The 16453-nt window shown below is 46.7% G+C and overlaps 1 protein-coding gene and 1 non-coding gene across 2 annotated transcripts; one reads left to right on the forward strand and one right to left on the reverse strand.

The window, feature by feature from the left end:
* The first annotated feature begins 699 nt into the window (after nt 1–699).
* DUSP2 (dual specificity phosphatase 2) lies at nt 700–6946 on the forward strand. Its single transcript, XM_060251086.1, has 4 exons — nt 700–1218; nt 2749–2876; nt 3951–4170; nt 5075–6946. The coding sequence occupies exons 1-4, from the start codon at nt 831–833 to the stop codon at nt 5287–5289; spliced, it is 951 nt and encodes a 316-aa protein (XP_060107069.1). The 5' UTR covers nt 700–830; the 3' UTR covers nt 5290–6946.
* Nucleotides 3585–3659, reverse strand: TRNAP-AGG (transfer RNA proline (anticodon AGG)). The gene has a single exon. It is a non-coding gene; the product is annotated as a tRNA-Pro (tRNA).
* Nucleotides 6947–16453: the final 9507 nt, after the last annotated feature.

Here is a 16453-nt window from a genome sequence, read left to right on the forward strand (position 1 = left end):
CTTGACTTTGATGGACACAGAAGGGTGTAGCTTCGCTTAGGATTCATCTGTGAATGTTTTAAGCATTGACCCATCTGAATAAAATGCATCAACAAGTAAATTTGCCTTATTCAAATTGCCAGCGTCTTGCAACCCTGGCTTCAGCCCCCAAATGCCCTTCTCTGCCGCACATCCGGCTCCCCCGCTTGCACGGATGGGGGGGCTGTTTCACCTGGGGACTGATAATGAGTGGGGCGAACAGCTCTGCCTTTCTGCGGGGTGAAACTAATTGGCCTTTTGCACTTTTCGAACCCTGTAATTCCCTTATGCACACACAGCTACACGTACACTTCGGTAACCCAACATCCCCCCCCCCAAAAAAAAATAACAACCCCCGAAGCCCTCATGCAGATATACATGAATATCCGAAGACATGTATTTATAGGTGTGGACCGCAGCCCCAAACGAGAATGTAAACATTCCCACCCACAGGGGCACATCCTGATAAGGCGGTCCGTCGACTTCTCCCAGCCCGACGCGCACAGCTCTTTGGCTGCCGGAGACCGCCGAAGTCTTTGGCGGCCCGTGAGTGGGCAGTGCCCAAACAAGGGAGTTCCTTGGTGACGCACACCGCCATATATGGCCTGCCGGGGCGGGCCTCTGCGCGGTTTGGGATCGGCGGCGTATTTAAGCGCCCGCGCCGACCTCGCCGGCAAACCAAGGTGGCCGAGAGTAGCTTGGAGAGGGTGCCTGGTGCAGTTGCGCAAGAGAGTGCGCCTCTTTTCCCCTCCCTCTCGCTCCGCTTTTTGTGCCGCGGCTGCTTCGTTAATTCGGATTGCCCCGCCCCAGCCATGGTGATCGAGGAAGTGCTGCCCCTGGAAAGTTCCAGCCTGGCCCGTCTGCTGCGAGATCCCCAGGAAAGCGGCCGCACACTGGTGCTGGACTGCCGGCCCTTTCTCGCTTTCTGCCAGGCGCACCTGGTAGACTCGCGGCCCGTGCATTGGAACGGGCTGCTCCGGCGCAGGTCCCGTGGCAGAACCGGAGTGAGCCTCGATTGGCTGGTGCCGGACCGGGCGCTGTTGGGGCGGCTCCGCAAGGGAGAACTCACCCACTTGGTGGTGCTGGACGAGGCCAGCGGCTCGGTGGCGGCGCTGCGGCCGGACAGCTTGGCTAGGTTACTCCTGAACGCCCTCCTCTTGGAAGACAGATCTGGGACCTCGCGCATTTACCTGCTTAAAGGTAAAACAAAGATGCTCTTCTAGGGATGCCAGCCTCCAGGTGGGACCTGGGGATCCCCTGGAATTATAGCTCATCTCCAGACTACAGAGATCAGTTCCCCTGGAGACAGTGGATACTTTGGAGGGTGGACTCTGTTGCATTGTACCCCACTGAGGTCCCTGTGTTCCCCAGGTTCCATCCCCAAATCTCCAGGAATTTTCCAGCCTGGAGGTGGCAATCCTATTCTCCCCAACCCCTGCCAGTGGCTGCCAGGGAGGATCCGCCAACCCTACCGCATGTAGTAGCAGCATAGAGCCTCAAAGCTTTACTGGTACTTTGCTGAGCAGCATCAGTAAGGGAGTCCCTACCCCAAGGTCCATACAGTGGGAATGCTGGCACTGGTTTGAGCTTGATTTGGACTAAGAACAAAAAGGATTGTTTTCCTGGCCTTGAGCTGGGGCTTGTAGGAAGAAAGCAGACAGGCCCTTCTGAGATAATAGTCCTGGTTGCATTGGGCAGAGTTAATACAATATATGATCCTCAGCTCTGTTCTGCAAGGGACATGGTGTATCCTTGGACAGTAGCTGCCCCTCCTTCTCACTATGGTCAGTATTGTGTGGACACTTTGAATACTCTGGCCACCAACAGCACCCAGTGGGTAAACAGTGGGGTTTTTTAAAAAGTGCTCATCTAAGAAGTGAAAGAAGATTATCAAATTTGTTTTTAGTGTTTTTCAGAATAATCTGAAATTTCACTTTTAAAATACAGGAATGTACTTCCTTTAAAAAAACAACTGAGGTCTATGTGATTTAACCAAATGATGCCAAGTATTTATAAAAGCCTCTCAGCCCCTTTAAATTCAGCAGCATCTTAATTTGGTAGACTGGAAAAAAAATAGGAAGTGGAACACAGTTGGCCTTTTACTTGCATGCGCACATATAAACATCTAGGATACTTAAGACTAATTCTGAATATTGCAGCAATAATGAAATTTAATTTAACATGAAATCATTAGTAGGAAAAATACAAGATCCCCTTTGGTGGGGCATGTTCAGTTGCTGTTCCAACAGTGAAATTGCTGATGTGGATATGATTTCTGTCTCCTAAATGAATAATAATGAACTCATAAATTTACAGTATCCTTCCAATAATGAACTCATAAATTTACAGTATCTCTCTCCATGACAGCATATTCATTAGACTGAACACCCAGCTTCAAGAAAGGCATTGTAAACACTGGCATCCTAAAACCTCATCCTTGGTCCACCTCCTTACAAAACATATCATTGTCTCCTGCCACAAGTTCTGATACCAGGATTTAGTAACAGAGTAGCATTAGTATAGGGATGGGTTGCTTTCTGGTGTTGGGCTAGTAGCAACTATGAAATGTATTCTGTAGACAGAAGACACTAGATGGTTCTTTGGATGGATCTCATAATCTTTCCTTGCTCTTACTAGCCAAGTCCAAAGGTTACCAACATCGTGGTATGCTGCTTGCTTCATTGGTGAAATGTGCTAACAGACCGTCTTCTTCCAACTTGTGTCTTCTAGGTGGCTTTGAGAATTTCCAGGCCAATTTCCCAGAACTCTGCTCTGAGACGCCTATGTCAACTCCTTCCCCTGCTCTGAGAAGCCCTGAAGACAACAGCAATGAAGCAATCACTCCCCTGTATGACCAGGTGAGTTCTCAGAATGTGATGACCTGTGTGTGTATTTGAGGGGACAAAGAGGTGTTAGCTTATGAGACTTATGAACACCTTCCCATATGCACAGTTCCCAGGACAGCTACTTAAAACAATGAATATCCAATGTTTCTATTTAATCAAACAGTCTAGTATTTGTTCCATGAGTAATCCTGGTAAAAATGCTATTCATGAGACAAAGTATTGCTGGGGTGGAATAAAGGGGTGTTTTTAGGAGCTATGTTTTCCACCCTGTCCCAGAGGTTTGCCTTCATATATTCTCAATTTCAGCATAGTTGACTTTTGGGGATGCTTGAAGAAGAGTATAAACTTACAATTTAAAAAATTCAGTGCTGCCTGTTTCATTCCTATTCAAGTGACATACCAAAACTAAAATAGTCTCAAAATAAGCAATCAGTTTTAATTCTGGGCTCCACCAATTAATCAGTGGATATTTTAGAAAGTTGATTGATCTCCCAATTAAACCTTGCAGCCCATAGTGATAGTTCATTATTCATCCATGCAACATCTTCAGTCATCAGTACTTGAGGTTGGATTTGAACTCAGGGGCTTGAACATATGAAGCTGCCTTATACTGAATCAGACCCTTGGTCCATCAAAGTCAGTATTGTCTTCTCAGACTGGTAGCGGCTCTCCAGGGTCTCAAGCTGAGGTTTTTCACACCTTTTTGCCTGGACCCTTTTTTGGAGATGCCAGGGATTGAACCTGGGACCTTCTGCTTCCTAAGCAGATGCTCTACCACTGAGCCATCATCCCTCCCCTTTATCTCCCTCTTCTGTTTTAAATACTCCTATTGGATCTTGTGGGAAATCTAGGCAGAGAGGAAAGGATGTATCACAAGAGTATCTCTCTTGTGAGATAGACTGTTCCACTTGTAGTTCCTACACTTGGGAAGCATCCCTGACCCTTGAACCCTCTGGTGCCAAGATATGTGACATGAGTGGGATTTCTTTTCCCCTACATTAACTTTGCTCTCCTCAAATAATTTTGGCATACAGACTTTCACTTTGGTGCAAAGAAGTCTAATCGGTTCTCCTTTTTCTTCTGCAGGGTGGGCCAGTAGAAATTCTACCCTTTCTGTACCTGGGTAGCTGCTATCACTCCTCCAACAGGGAGGTTCTGGAGTCCCTGGGGATTACTGCTGTGCTCAATGTGTCCTCCAGCTGCCCCAACCACTTTGAAGGACAGTTTCTCTACAAGAGTATCCCAGTGGAAGACAACCACATGGCTGAAATCAGCGTTTGGTTCCAGGAAGCCATCAGCTTCATTGGTAGGTACTTGTTTTCTGCAAACTTTTTTAGGGTAAAGGAGCATAAGGCATTCATGAGCTAACATAGACGACCAGACCATTCTAGCAGGGCATCAAGAGCACTTACATCATCCTGCCACATATCATTTTGCCACCCATCAGAACAGTTATTCATATCTATGTCACAACAAGTTAGGCTGCTTTTTTACTAGTGGAAAAAAAGACTGCAAAACTTTGAAATCTTGCTGATTTCTGTAGCAGAGTCTCAATTTAAAATCCAGATATTGTCAATGCTCTGAAATCTGTTATGCCAAGAAACCCAACTATGTATTCTTGAACAAGTCACTATGTAGATGGATGAGGAATCAAACTTAGTACCCCACTGCTATACCACTTGACATGACTTTGTGGGTTGAACTTTACACAAAGTAACTCTGTTGGATTCCCCTGCTCCTAGGTGACATGCTGTTCCTTTAAAAGGAACAAGAACAATGTATGGAAGATATGTCTTCACAACGGTTAGCTGTGATAACTAAATGGAACCTCCATATACAGAGGCAGTATATCTTTGGGTGCAATCAAAGAGGAACTGCCTACATGTCTTGCTGGGATACCTGGCTGCTCAGAACAAAATGCTGGGCTATGTAGATATTTAGTCTGGTCCAGATGTGGGATATCATCCCTAAAGGGTAAATGGCACAGGAATGTGTCTGATGCATCACAGTTCTTGTATGATCAGCACCCTGTTGAGATGTGGAGTGCTAAATGGGCCCATTAGACTTAGAAACACCTACCTGCCATGCGCTGTGTCTTTAAAACGCAATAGAAGCGTCTGGGGTATGTTCTACTATGTGATTGCTGCTGGTAGCAGAGTCTCTGCTCATGGAGACACGAAGTAACTGTTCTTTCTTTCCTTTTCCTGCAGACTCAGTCAAAAACAGTGGTGGGCGAGTGCTGGTTCATTGCCAAGCTGGCATTTCCCGCTCTGCCACCATCTGCCTTGCCTACTTGATCCAGAGCCGCCGGGTGCGCCTGGAGGAGGCCTTCGACTTCGTCAAGCAGCGCCGCGGGGTCATCTCACCCAATTTTGGCTTCATGGGGCAGCTTTTGCAGTTTGAGACAGAGGTGCTGTGCCATTAACTCAGCGGCCTCTCATTGCCTTCAAAGCCAGTTGATAGGAAGCGGGGTGGGCAACCCTCCTTCCAAGGACAGAGAGACTGATAACTCGTGTTTCTGTTTACATCCCTATGGGGGCGCTGTAACCCAGGACAATATCGCTTCTTGATTGCACTAAATGATGCTGGAGGATCCCTTTGGGGAGAGGAATCCCTTCTGCAGCCAGACAAGACTTTCTCTCTTGGCTGTTTTAAACTGCCCTCCTCTTAACCTGCTTATTGCACAATAAGTATCTTGGATAAGGGCAGTGGAGAGGGGCTTAGACAATGCGGAGGGGGAGCTGTCCCCGCTCCTACATTGGTGAATCATTGTAAGGCCAGAACTCTCCCACTGAAGCTGTAAAAGAAATCCAAACTAGGATGTACTTTTGTCAAATCAATCAATGTAGTCCCAAACTAGTGCTTGTTGGTGCATTGTGTTCCTCCTTAGCTCTCTGCCAGATCCTTGCAGCTTTGTGTCACAGCGAAGCCTGTGGTTTAAACTCTCAATTTCCTTGTGTTATCTGGGGGTTCAAGCTGTTCAACAGGGAGAAATAATCAGCCAGCTTGTCAGATGATGTCGTGTCTTACAAATGGGTGCAGGACATGTAAAAGAGCCACGGAAGGGCTCTGTGTTAAAGACATTTGTATAGATATCAATAAATCCAGGCAGGCATCTTTTCTCCCTTTCTCCAGCATCCTTGTGATGTAGGCTAAGCTGAGAAAATGGTACTAGCAGAAGGTGATCCAGGAAGGTTCCTGGCTAATAGAGGCACAAGCACCGTCTATTCACATGGGACTAACTTTTTAATGCATCACCCATGGAGATGGTGGACTGACAGACCTGCGGCTGAAGCATTCCACTTCCTTCTGCTGGTCTTTCCAGCTTCTGGGCCTCAGTTATTAGCAGGGATTTTTCTTTCTGCTTTTCTTTGGGTAATCCTCCTTCTTTGTTCATCCTCCTCTGCTTCAGGCTCAAGTAGAAATGTCCAGGGAGATTCAATTCTACACTGAGCTCTTGATAGCCCACTAGAATACCTGGTGTGATCCACTTGGCTCTTCGATCACCAGCCTTACTTAGGTCACCCAATGACCAACAAGTATTCTCTGTAACCGGTTATTGGTTGTTCATATATGCTGTGAAAAAGGGAGGCATGGGGGGGAGGGGCAAGAGTCTTCCTCCCCACCCCACCCCAAAATGCAGGTCAGGAGCATTTGCTGGCCCAGTGCTCTACAGCCTTCCTTGTGAGTAGAGTGAGCCTGGGGAGAGAACCAGCCAGCCTCCTGTTCTGCAGGGACGGATCTCCTTTTCTGAGTGCACTGAGAACAGACAACACCTTTTGCAGCCAAAGAAAACCTTCCTTTCCTTCCTCCGAGGTGTTGTCTTGGACCACAGTGGGCACAATCTACTGGGAAAGCCTCCTGCCCAGCTCCTGCTCCTTTCAGTAAGCCTTGCACAGGAGAACCTCCCGGTGGATTGTACCCAAACTCATTCTCCGCCCCCCCCAACTCCTCCCATCGAGCAATATAAAGTTTGTACATTCATGCGATTAGGAGAATTTTGTTATCAACTGACATTTTAAATGTCTCTTGCACTTTATATTTATTATCAGCTGTTGCAATAAAAAAACATTTTTATATTGTGGGTTGAGTCCCTGAGACTATTTTCGGGTTCTGTTGTTTTATGTTTTTCATAGCCCACTGGCCCTTCCCTTCTCAACTGCAGCTTGCTGTCTGAAGTGTTGATCCCAGAGATAAGCATTTTGTTCTGAATCATCATGTTATGGGTTATTAATCATTTTTATCCTATGCATCTAGTGGCTTGGGTGGAGGTTTTAAAGAGGAAGCTGAACTTCCTCCCTTACACATTTGCTGTGATGGCACTGAAAAGGCTATCAAAAGAATATTTCTTATTGTTAATTAAAAAAATAGTTTCAAGGCCCATGCATAGAAGGTTCCCAACTTTGTTTCCTGGCATGCACTGTGCCTTTAACAGCTGCAAGGCAGGAAGACATTAAATGGGTTAAGCCTTTGCCGTCCTTCTTCTGGGCTGGCAATAGTTTCCCATCTTACTGAAGTTCTACTTTCAAGTGAGTTTTGCAGCTGTGGCCAGAAACATCTTTGGATCTGCTTTGGATCCCTATCTGCTTCAAGGATGCACTTTTCAGTGTATGCATTTATTAGTTGCCTTTCTCCCTTGTGAAACTCAAGAGGGTGTACAATATAAATAAACCATTATTTTTAAAAGCACAATTATAAAACCCACAAAAAGTCACAGTTCAAAAACTCCCAACTAGGGCTGCCACTAATAAAGTGAAATCAATCAAATGCAGTCCTAAATAACACTGTCTTCAACTGCTTCCTGAAGATGGACAACGAAGGGGTCAGCTGCACCTCCATGGGGAGGCTGTTCTGGGATGGTAGGGTTGCCATGGAAAAAGTCCTCTTTCGTGTATCCAAGCAAGTGTCTTTAATTGGTGGGGCAGTCAGGAGGGCATCTCCCTGCAATTTTAATTCCCAGGCAGGAGAAGTTGGTCCTTCAGATATCCTAGTCCCAAGCTGTGTAGGGCTTTAAAGCTCAAACCCAACACCTTGATTTGGGCTCAAAAGTGGATTGGTAGCTACTGTTAATTGCCGTAGTATTGGGGGCATATGCTCCCATCCCGATAGCTAGCCCCGACCAATAGTCTAGCCTCAGCTTTCTGCACTAGCTGCAGCTTCTGATGGTGTTAAGCAGCACTCCCAGGTTACGAATCTGGCTCTTCAAGGGAAGTGTAACCCCATCCAAGACAGGAGAGATTTGAAGCCCCTGGTCTGCCTTTCCAACCCAGAGGACCTCTGTCTTGTTAAGATGAAACCATGTTTGAATCCAGTGCTTTAAGACCAAAGAAATCTTGAGTATAAATTTCTGTGTGCATGCACACTTCAGATTTTGTCAGATCAAGATGGGTAGCTGTGTTTGTCTGTCTGTAGCACCCTCAAGACTAACAAAGTTTGTGGCAGAGGATGAACTTTCATGAGTCACTTCTTCAGCAATGACTCATGAAAGCTCATACCCTGCCACAAACTTTGTTAGTCTTGAGGGTGCAACTGGACTCCTACTCTTGTCAGGATTAAATTTCAGCTTGTAAAGAACATAAGAACATAACAGAAGCCATGCTGGATCAGGCCAATGGCCCATCCAGTCCAACACTCTGTGTGTCACACAGTGGCCAAGAAAACCAGGTGCCCTCAGGAGGTCCATCAGTAGGGCCAGGACACTAGAAACTTCCCCACTGTTGCCCCTCCCAAGCATCAAGAATCCAGAGCATTACTGCCTCAGACAGAGAGATCCAACAATATGCTGTGGCTAATAGCCACTAATGAAGCTTTGAGAGAACTAATTTGACGTAGGGGAAGGCACTCTGACCTCTGTACTCCACTTCCCACCTGCTCTGCTAGTATATTTCTAAACAAGAAAGCTCAAGAATGAGGAGGAAACTCCAAAACAGGTACACTTTAGAGAGCTCCAGGGGGATCAGTCCAGGTTGGAAGCCCGTTAGAGAACAGTCCTTTCAGAAAGAGAAGGATTAGGAAAGAAAACTTTTGTTGAGGGTGTGTTATAATAACATTATATATATATATAACATTAATGCTGGCTTCTGAGAAATATTTTTAGGACCGTCTGCTTGCCAGCAAAATGAACTTGGTGCTGCTGCCCTCGGCGTTTCCTACCATTTGGGAGAAAGCTGATGTGAAGGAACATTAAAATAATCAACACTTTAAAATCTGGTGTCCAAACTGAAGTGGGGAGATCACATTTTAAAGTGTCTTTTAACAGGCACAGTTGGAAAGTACGCAGCTTACTCCACTAACCTAACATTTAGCAGTTTTCAAGAGTCCAAAGCTCTTCACATAACATTCAGTCAGGAACTTACTGCTTGGTACTATTATTCCTTATGAGCCCTGTGGCGCAGAGTGGTAAAACTGCAGTACTGCAGTACAAGCTCTGCTCACGACCTGAGTTTGATCCCAGTGGAAGCTGGGTTCAGGTAGCCGGCTGAAGGCTGACTCAGCCTTCCATCTTTCCAAGGTCAGTAAAATGAGTACTCAGCTTGCTGGGGGGGAAGTGTAAATAACTGGGGAAGGCAATGGCAAAGCACCCTGTGAAAAGTCTGTCGTGAAAACGGAGACAACTGATGCTTGCACAGGGGACTACCTTTATTATTCCTTATTCTTCCAGATAGGTAAATTGAGGCTGAGAGCCTCTGAGCTAAGACTACCTAGGCTGCTGAAACTGGTTTGAAGGAGCCTCACTTTATGCCTATTTCTTTTGCCATGTTGTCTCTGGCTTTGGAAACAATACAAAATTCTGCCAGCCCTGTTTGGCAAGGACAACAGTGGGATGAGGGGGGTGGGGGTGGAAAGGGCTACAAGTCACAGCTGACTTATGGTGGTGATCCCTTAGGGGTTTCAAGATAAGAGATGAATAGAGGTGGTTTGCCATTGCCTCCTTCTGTATAGCAACCCTGGACTTCCATGGTGGCCTCCCACCCAAGCTTTGCTCCCTCTAAGCTGTGGAGCCTTGTGAGCAAAAATTCTGCTTTGTGGGCTGCAGGCATTAAAGTTGTGAGCGAGCAATTTGGCTACTGCATAAATTACTTTGCTCTGGGGCCATAAATTACTTTGCTTCTTCCTGAGCTGAGACAAAAATGTGTGAGCCGGAGGCGAAGAAACTGTGAGCTAGCTCACACTAACTCATCTTAGAGGGAACATTGTGATCTAAGTACTAACCAGCCCTGCTTAGCTTCTGATGATATTAGCCTAGCCTAGCCTGGGCCATCAGGGTTAGGGTGGGATAGGTGTGATTCCTTTCTCAAATCACTTCCACCTCTCTGATCAAGCAAGCATCTTTCAGTGGCCTCACTGAGGTCACGGCTCTGTTGAGACCGGAACCAGGGGATCCTTTGCCCTTTGCCACTGCTTGGTTGAAATCAGGTTTGGTCTGTCAGTAGAATGTGCCCGTTCAAACCTACTATGGCTGCCAGGAGGGAAAACAGCCTGGGCTCAGCTCTGCCGCCTTTACATGGACAGAACCAGCTGAGGAAGCTGGTGGGAGATGATTGATGCCCTTCCCTTCTGAGCCAGGGACCTCAGCAGACCTCTGGTGCCATCAATCAGGCCATCTCTAGACGTTAGCCGGTTGCCAACCAACCCTTCTGAGCAGGATCCAAAGCAGGGGAGTGTTTGGCATGAGGCAGGAGCTATGAGTGGCAGGGTGGGGTCCTGCTGCGGAGGGAAGAGGGATCCGTTTTGTAATCTTTTCCTCTGCAGGGCAAACGGGGCCGCACAAAGAGCTCTGTGTCCGCCCTCCAGCCACCTGCCACTAGCTGATGATCTGCAGAGCCCGGCACTTAAGCTCTGCTGCTTCGGAAACCCATCAACATCCTGCCTGGCGTAGATACAAAGCTACACCTGCCGTCTCTGTGTCTGTCTCGGGTGTGATTAAGATCTTCCAGCTTCCCCCTTTGCCTTTTCTGGCAGCTTGAATTAACCAAGGCCCCTTAAGCACTTCCTGTGACCCAGCGCTGAGCTGGTTTGGATTGCTGCTATTGTCAGATTCAGGCCTTGGAAGCGGCGCCATGCCTTCATTACCTCCACTCTGCGTAGAGAGCATATGGCAGGGCTGCCACTTTTCTTTTGGTCTGGCTCCTGTGCTAGCATGCGGAAATCATGTTGGCAGGAAAATCTTCCTCTTCTGTTTAATTGAGGATGACACTCTATGCGCCAAACCGCTCTGCTTCTAGGGTTGCCAGGTCTGGGTTGGAAAAACCTGGAGACTTTGGGGGTGGATCCAGGAGAGGGTGGGGTTTGGGGGAGGGGAGGGGCCTCAGCATGGCACCATGGCATAGAGTCCTCCCTTCAAAGCAACCATTTTCTCTAGGTTAAGACTTTTTTGAAATTTTTGCACAAGCACTTTGTCACCATTAGGAATTATTGTGAAACTTATAGCTACCAAACGGCCTTTGTATGCTGCTTTTCTGACTTTCATTTGTCTATTTAAACTTTAAGGAAAGGAAAGGTCCCCTGTGCAAGCACCAGTCGTTTCTGACTCTGGGGTGATGTTGCTTTCACAACGTTTTCACGGCAGACTTTTTACGTGATAGTTTGCCATTGCCTTCCCCAGTTATCTACACTTTCCCCCCAGCAAGCTGGGTACTTATTTTACCGACCTCGGAAGGATGGAAGGCTGAGTCAACCTTGGCCGGCTACCTGAAAACCGGCTTCTGCCAGGATTGAACTCAGGTCATGAGCAGAGCTTAGGACTGCAGTACTGCAGCTTTAACACTGCGCCACTTTATAACTGATTATAGATTTGTTATAAGTAGCACTGGAATTGTATTAGTAATTTGTCATGGATCTTTCCGTTGTTTCAGTGTCTTGTCTGTGATTCTCTCAATTGTTTGCATTTTCTCCAGGGAAGCTGAGCTCTGCCAGCTGGAGATCCGTTGTAAAGGCAGAAGATCTGCAGGCCCCGCCTGGAGGCTGGCAACCCTATCTGCTTCTAGGATTGCTAGGACCCTGTGTGGGTGGGAGGAAGGTTGCCAGCTCCAGTTTGGGAAACCCCTGGACAATTGGAGTGGAGCCTGGGAAGGGTGGGGTTTGGGGAGGGGCTTTTGTGAGGTACAAGGCCACAGAGTCCACCCTCCAAAGCATCCATTATCTCCAGAGGAACTGATCTCTGTAGTATGAAAGTTGGCATCCCTATCTGCTCCTGAATGTGCCCTTGATTGATCCTTAATCTAGGATATTTGACTCCTTCTACTGGCCCTGCTCCTGCCTCCTGTACCTTTAGCAACAGCCTGAGATACAGAAATGGCAAGGTTTTTCCCCATCTCGATGTCAGCTAGAAAAAGCTTCACTGGCTTAACTTCTGCCTGTCAGGCTGCCATTCAAGAGACCACAGCAGAGCCAGCAAAAAGGCCATCTCATGCGATTTGTCACCCTCGCCATGGTGTCCCCTGCACCGGTGTTCAGTCTGTAAAAAGCTGCTGAAATCCCCCTGCGCGTATCAGCCACCCACATGCACAGCTAGAAATTTTCCATACGTGCTAAATTTACCCAGCGTCACTTTGTTCCAGCCCACTCAGGCAAATCAAAGCTGGTGTACCGAGAACAGAATCCCCGACACAGCCGCTCACTCGCTTGGGGGTGCCAACATCGTCCCTAAACTTAGTCACACTCAGATGTTCTCTCCCACTGACCTGCTTACGCACACAGACACACAGCAGAGATGTGCCTTCCTGCTCTCACAGGGTCTCAGCTCAATTGTTGTAATGCTGGTTTATACATTTCAAGTATTTGGAGCATGCGGCATACATCATTTCTAATCTAATCTGGCTCCGTGTTATTCTTCACATACCACAGCATACCTAAGGCCCTAGCAAATTAATGGCTGGGGTGAGATTTGGACCTGTTCCAGTTCCTGCTGCTAGCCCCTATCCAAGTAAAGGCTCAAGTATTTGTATCTAAAAGACAATGGCTCTATCCAAGTCCAGTACTCTCGCACACTGACTCTCCCAAGACCATTGTATCTGATATTCAGAGGTATACTGCCTCTGTACATGGAGGTTTCTCACAATACAAGAACTCGTGGGCATTCGATGAAATTGCTGAGCAGTCGGGTTAAAATGGATAAAAGGAAGTATTTCTTTACCCAAAGGGTGATTAACGTGTGGAATTCACTGCCACAGGAGGTGGTGGCGGCTACAAGCATAGACAGCTTCAAGAGGGGGTTAGATAAAAATATGGAACAGAGGTCCATCAGTGGCTATTAGCCACAGTGTGTGTGTGTGTATGGTGTGTGTGTGTGTGTGTGTGTGTGTATATATATATATATATATATATATATATATATATATATATATATATATATATATATATATATATATATATATATTGGCTACTGTGTGACACAGAGTGTTGGACTGGATGGGCCATTGGCCTGATCCAACATGGCTTCTCTTATGTTCTTTATGTTCCATGTAGGCATTATGGATAACAGTTCTTGCTAGATGACAAATTCCTGCTGTCCTCAGATGCAGACCAGGCAATAAGCACCTCACCAGGTACACAAGCATGCCCTTAGGCAGTGCATGGTGGAACGTGGTCACTTTATTAGAGGCCCTCCTGCTATGCTTTAAACAGCAAGTTCTCCAACAAGCAGAAATTAAATAAGTAAAGCTCTTCCCATCTCCTTGTCATGGTAGGAGGGAAAAAAACTTCACTTCCTCCTCCTCCTAGCTAGGAGCAGCCCTGTAGCTAGGGGCTACGGGAGGAGGGGGCCACAGGGAGCCACTGGAGAGGGGCCCATGGGGGTGAGTGCAGAAAGCTGGAAAGGCCTGGGGGCCATCTTTCTCTCTCCTGCCTGATTTAAAGAGCCTGCCAATCAACTGAGGGCTCCTATCAGCCCCCCCCCCCCCGCAGCAACTGGCTCTTGTCTTCTTCCTTCTCCCTCTCTCTTGCTTCCTTCTGCATCTCAGCTTGTTTTACAAGGCTTGCTCAATTGCAAAGAAGCTATAGAGCAAAACCTCAATGTTCTCCATTGGTTGAGGCTCCTTACCCTCTTGGTCCCCTGGGGAGGGAAAGAGCCAGAAGTTCATTTGCCCAGTTCCCTGGATCCCATGGGAGAAATACAAAGAACGCACTTTTAAGACCAACAAGTGCTAATGTTTAAACATGTTTTAAGGTTTTTTTTAAAAAAGAAAAATTTAGTCATGTTTATCTGTGTCCTTTTAAAAGTTTATATGTTTGCTACCTAATCTTAAATAGGTACACACTTGGCCCAGTCCAACAATGTTTGGCTCGACAAGGTCTCATTTATATCAGATCCTGCCCTCATAACAAATGGGTTTGACACCCCTACTTTAAATGGTATGGGAGAGGCAGTGACTCAATTTAAATCACATAGGAGGGGTGGCCATGGGAAAGGGGTGAGGGCCCCCCAAAACCTGTCAGAGGGCCAGATCTCATGGACCCCTGGTTAGCTGTGGGCCAGGCTAGGAGGGGAGTCAAGAGCTGTCCCTGGTTGATCTCCAGCCTTTTTATAATGGCCCTGCTGCTGTGCCTTGAAATGATGTGAACATAAGAACCAGACTTATAAACCCAAGATCAGGCTGAAGACTCATTGAGTTCATGCAAGAAAATGGTTCTCTGTGCTGAGACAGTATTAGGCGTTGCTCTCTTCTAACCACTACAGTACACTGGGTCTGAATCTCCTGCTAAGCATTTAAACTCAGTATGCTTTGAATGTGCTCTACAAACGAATGTGTCCAGTGAGAAACAAACTAATTTATCATCCTGATTTACAGGGTAAGTGCAAACCGTAGCTGGCCTATTCAGAGGTAATAACAAACTATGGCTTACTGAAAAAGAGGAAGTAACTAACTTGGAGTGGAACTGGGAAGAAAGATTGTATGAATAAACCCAAAACTTCATGTGGGCTCATTCAGATAATGCACACCATAGTTTGGCATTATTTCAATATTTATTCCCTGTCAGCTTCCCTAATCAGGACCATTGTTTACCCCTCCTCCAACAACCCTGTGAGGTAGGTTAGGCTATGAGAGTGACTGGCCAAAGGCTACACAGAAAAAAAAATCAATAGCAGAGTGGAAATTCAAATTTGGGCCTCCCAGATCCTAGCCTAGCACCGGCAGAGCCTGGCAACTGGTGAGAAGGCTGGGGGCTGGGACGTGAGGTTTGTGACATCGTTGTCAGCACTATGTCACTTTCCAGGAGTGGCCATCAAATGCCCCTAGAAGCTCAAAAGCAGGCCACAAAACCCACATCTTTCTCTTGTCGTCCTCACCTTCCCATATTTAGAATTATGCTGCTTCTGAACACATTTTGCTACAGTGACTGATAGCCAGTGACAAATCTCTTATTTGTGAATTTAATCCCCTTTATGAAAGCTTTCTTTAGAGACAGACAAGTGGATGTTTGTGCATCGAGTGTTCTTCTGCCCATTTTTAGAATTCACTATGTCAGGGGCTTCTGTCTTTCTACAATTTTAGTTGGAGTCTGACTGCCCCCTTGTGGCCACACAGTATCTTCCTTTTGGGGGGTTGCAGAAATCTTCTGCACCCTCACCCAAATTTCTGCCATGAAAGATCTCTGGGTTCACGGCAATCTCTCTTCATTACTTGGAATGTGCACAGGAATCATTATTAATATATATAAATTCAAGGCCAGATCTCTTGCACTAAAATAAGTTCTGGGGCTCTTATAAATGCCATATCAGAATGCAAAAGACACTTTCATGCAAATAGTGTTGCCAACAGACCTGAAAACAGTGGCCTGGCCTGCTCTTGTCTCTTTGTTAGAAACATGATGGGACACACATTAGCATAAATAATTACTAATGATCCCTGCTCACCAGGTAGTTGCTACGGCTACAATGGCTGTTTGATGACCTGCCAGGCCCAGAGGGAAGCATTTCTTTTATCACCATTTCCCTGCAGAAGTTGAGGTTGTCCCCGTTAAAAGAGGTGTGCTAGGTTCTTTTTCATAGAACAGCCAGTTGTGCAGTGTGTCTTGCCTAGTTGACCTTGAATAACAAGCTGCCCTGCCCATACTTTTCCTGAAAGTGCGAAGGTCTTTGCATCTTCTGACCATGGGCAGGATGGTACAGGCACACCCTAGGTATCCTTATCCTGTCCAGTCCCCTAAGAGAGTTTTCATTTCAACAGCAATCATGGCAGGTCCTTGTGTTTAGCATCAGGGCACTGTTGGGCATGACACAGAACTGCCGAGCAGTACCTGTCCCTTCTTTCTTTCCTGCCCCTGCTCCCAAGCCTTGGGACATGAAAGATTCATTGCTAGAGGATGCAGTGATGGTTCCTAGCCTTAAATGGTTCTTAAAAGGGATTAGACACATCCAAGGCTGTTACCGGTTAGCAGAACAGAACTTCCACATTCAGAGGCAGGAGAGGTTACCTTTGAATGCTAGCAGAGGTTATCTCTGAATGCTAAATGGAGAGCCAATTTGGTGTAATGGTTAAGTGCATGGATTCTGATCTGGGAGAACCAAGTTTGATTCCCCACTCCTCCACATGCACCTGCTGAGTGACCTTGAGTCAGTCACAGCTCTTGAAAGAGCAGCTTTCTCA

This window comes from Heteronotia binoei, chromosome 12 (assembly GCF_032191835.1).
Source record: "Heteronotia binoei isolate CCM8104 ecotype False Entrance Well chromosome 12, APGP_CSIRO_Hbin_v1, whole genome shotgun sequence".
NCBI lineage: Eukaryota > Metazoa > Chordata > Lepidosauria > Squamata > Gekkonidae > Heteronotia > Heteronotia binoei.

Coding starts and splice junctions, on each gene's coding strand:
- DUSP2 (XM_060251086.1), top strand. CDS start 831: ATGGTGATCGAGGAAGTGCTGCCCCTGGAAAGTTCCAGCCTGGCCCGT. Junction 2,877..3,950: donor TCACTCCCCTGTATGACCAG/GTGAGTTCTCAG, acceptor TTTCTTCTGCAG/GGTGGGCCAGTAGAAATTCT. Junction 4,171..5,074: donor GGAAGCCATCAGCTTCATTG/GTAGGTACTTGT, acceptor CTTTTCCTGCAG/ACTCAGTCAAAAACAGTGGT.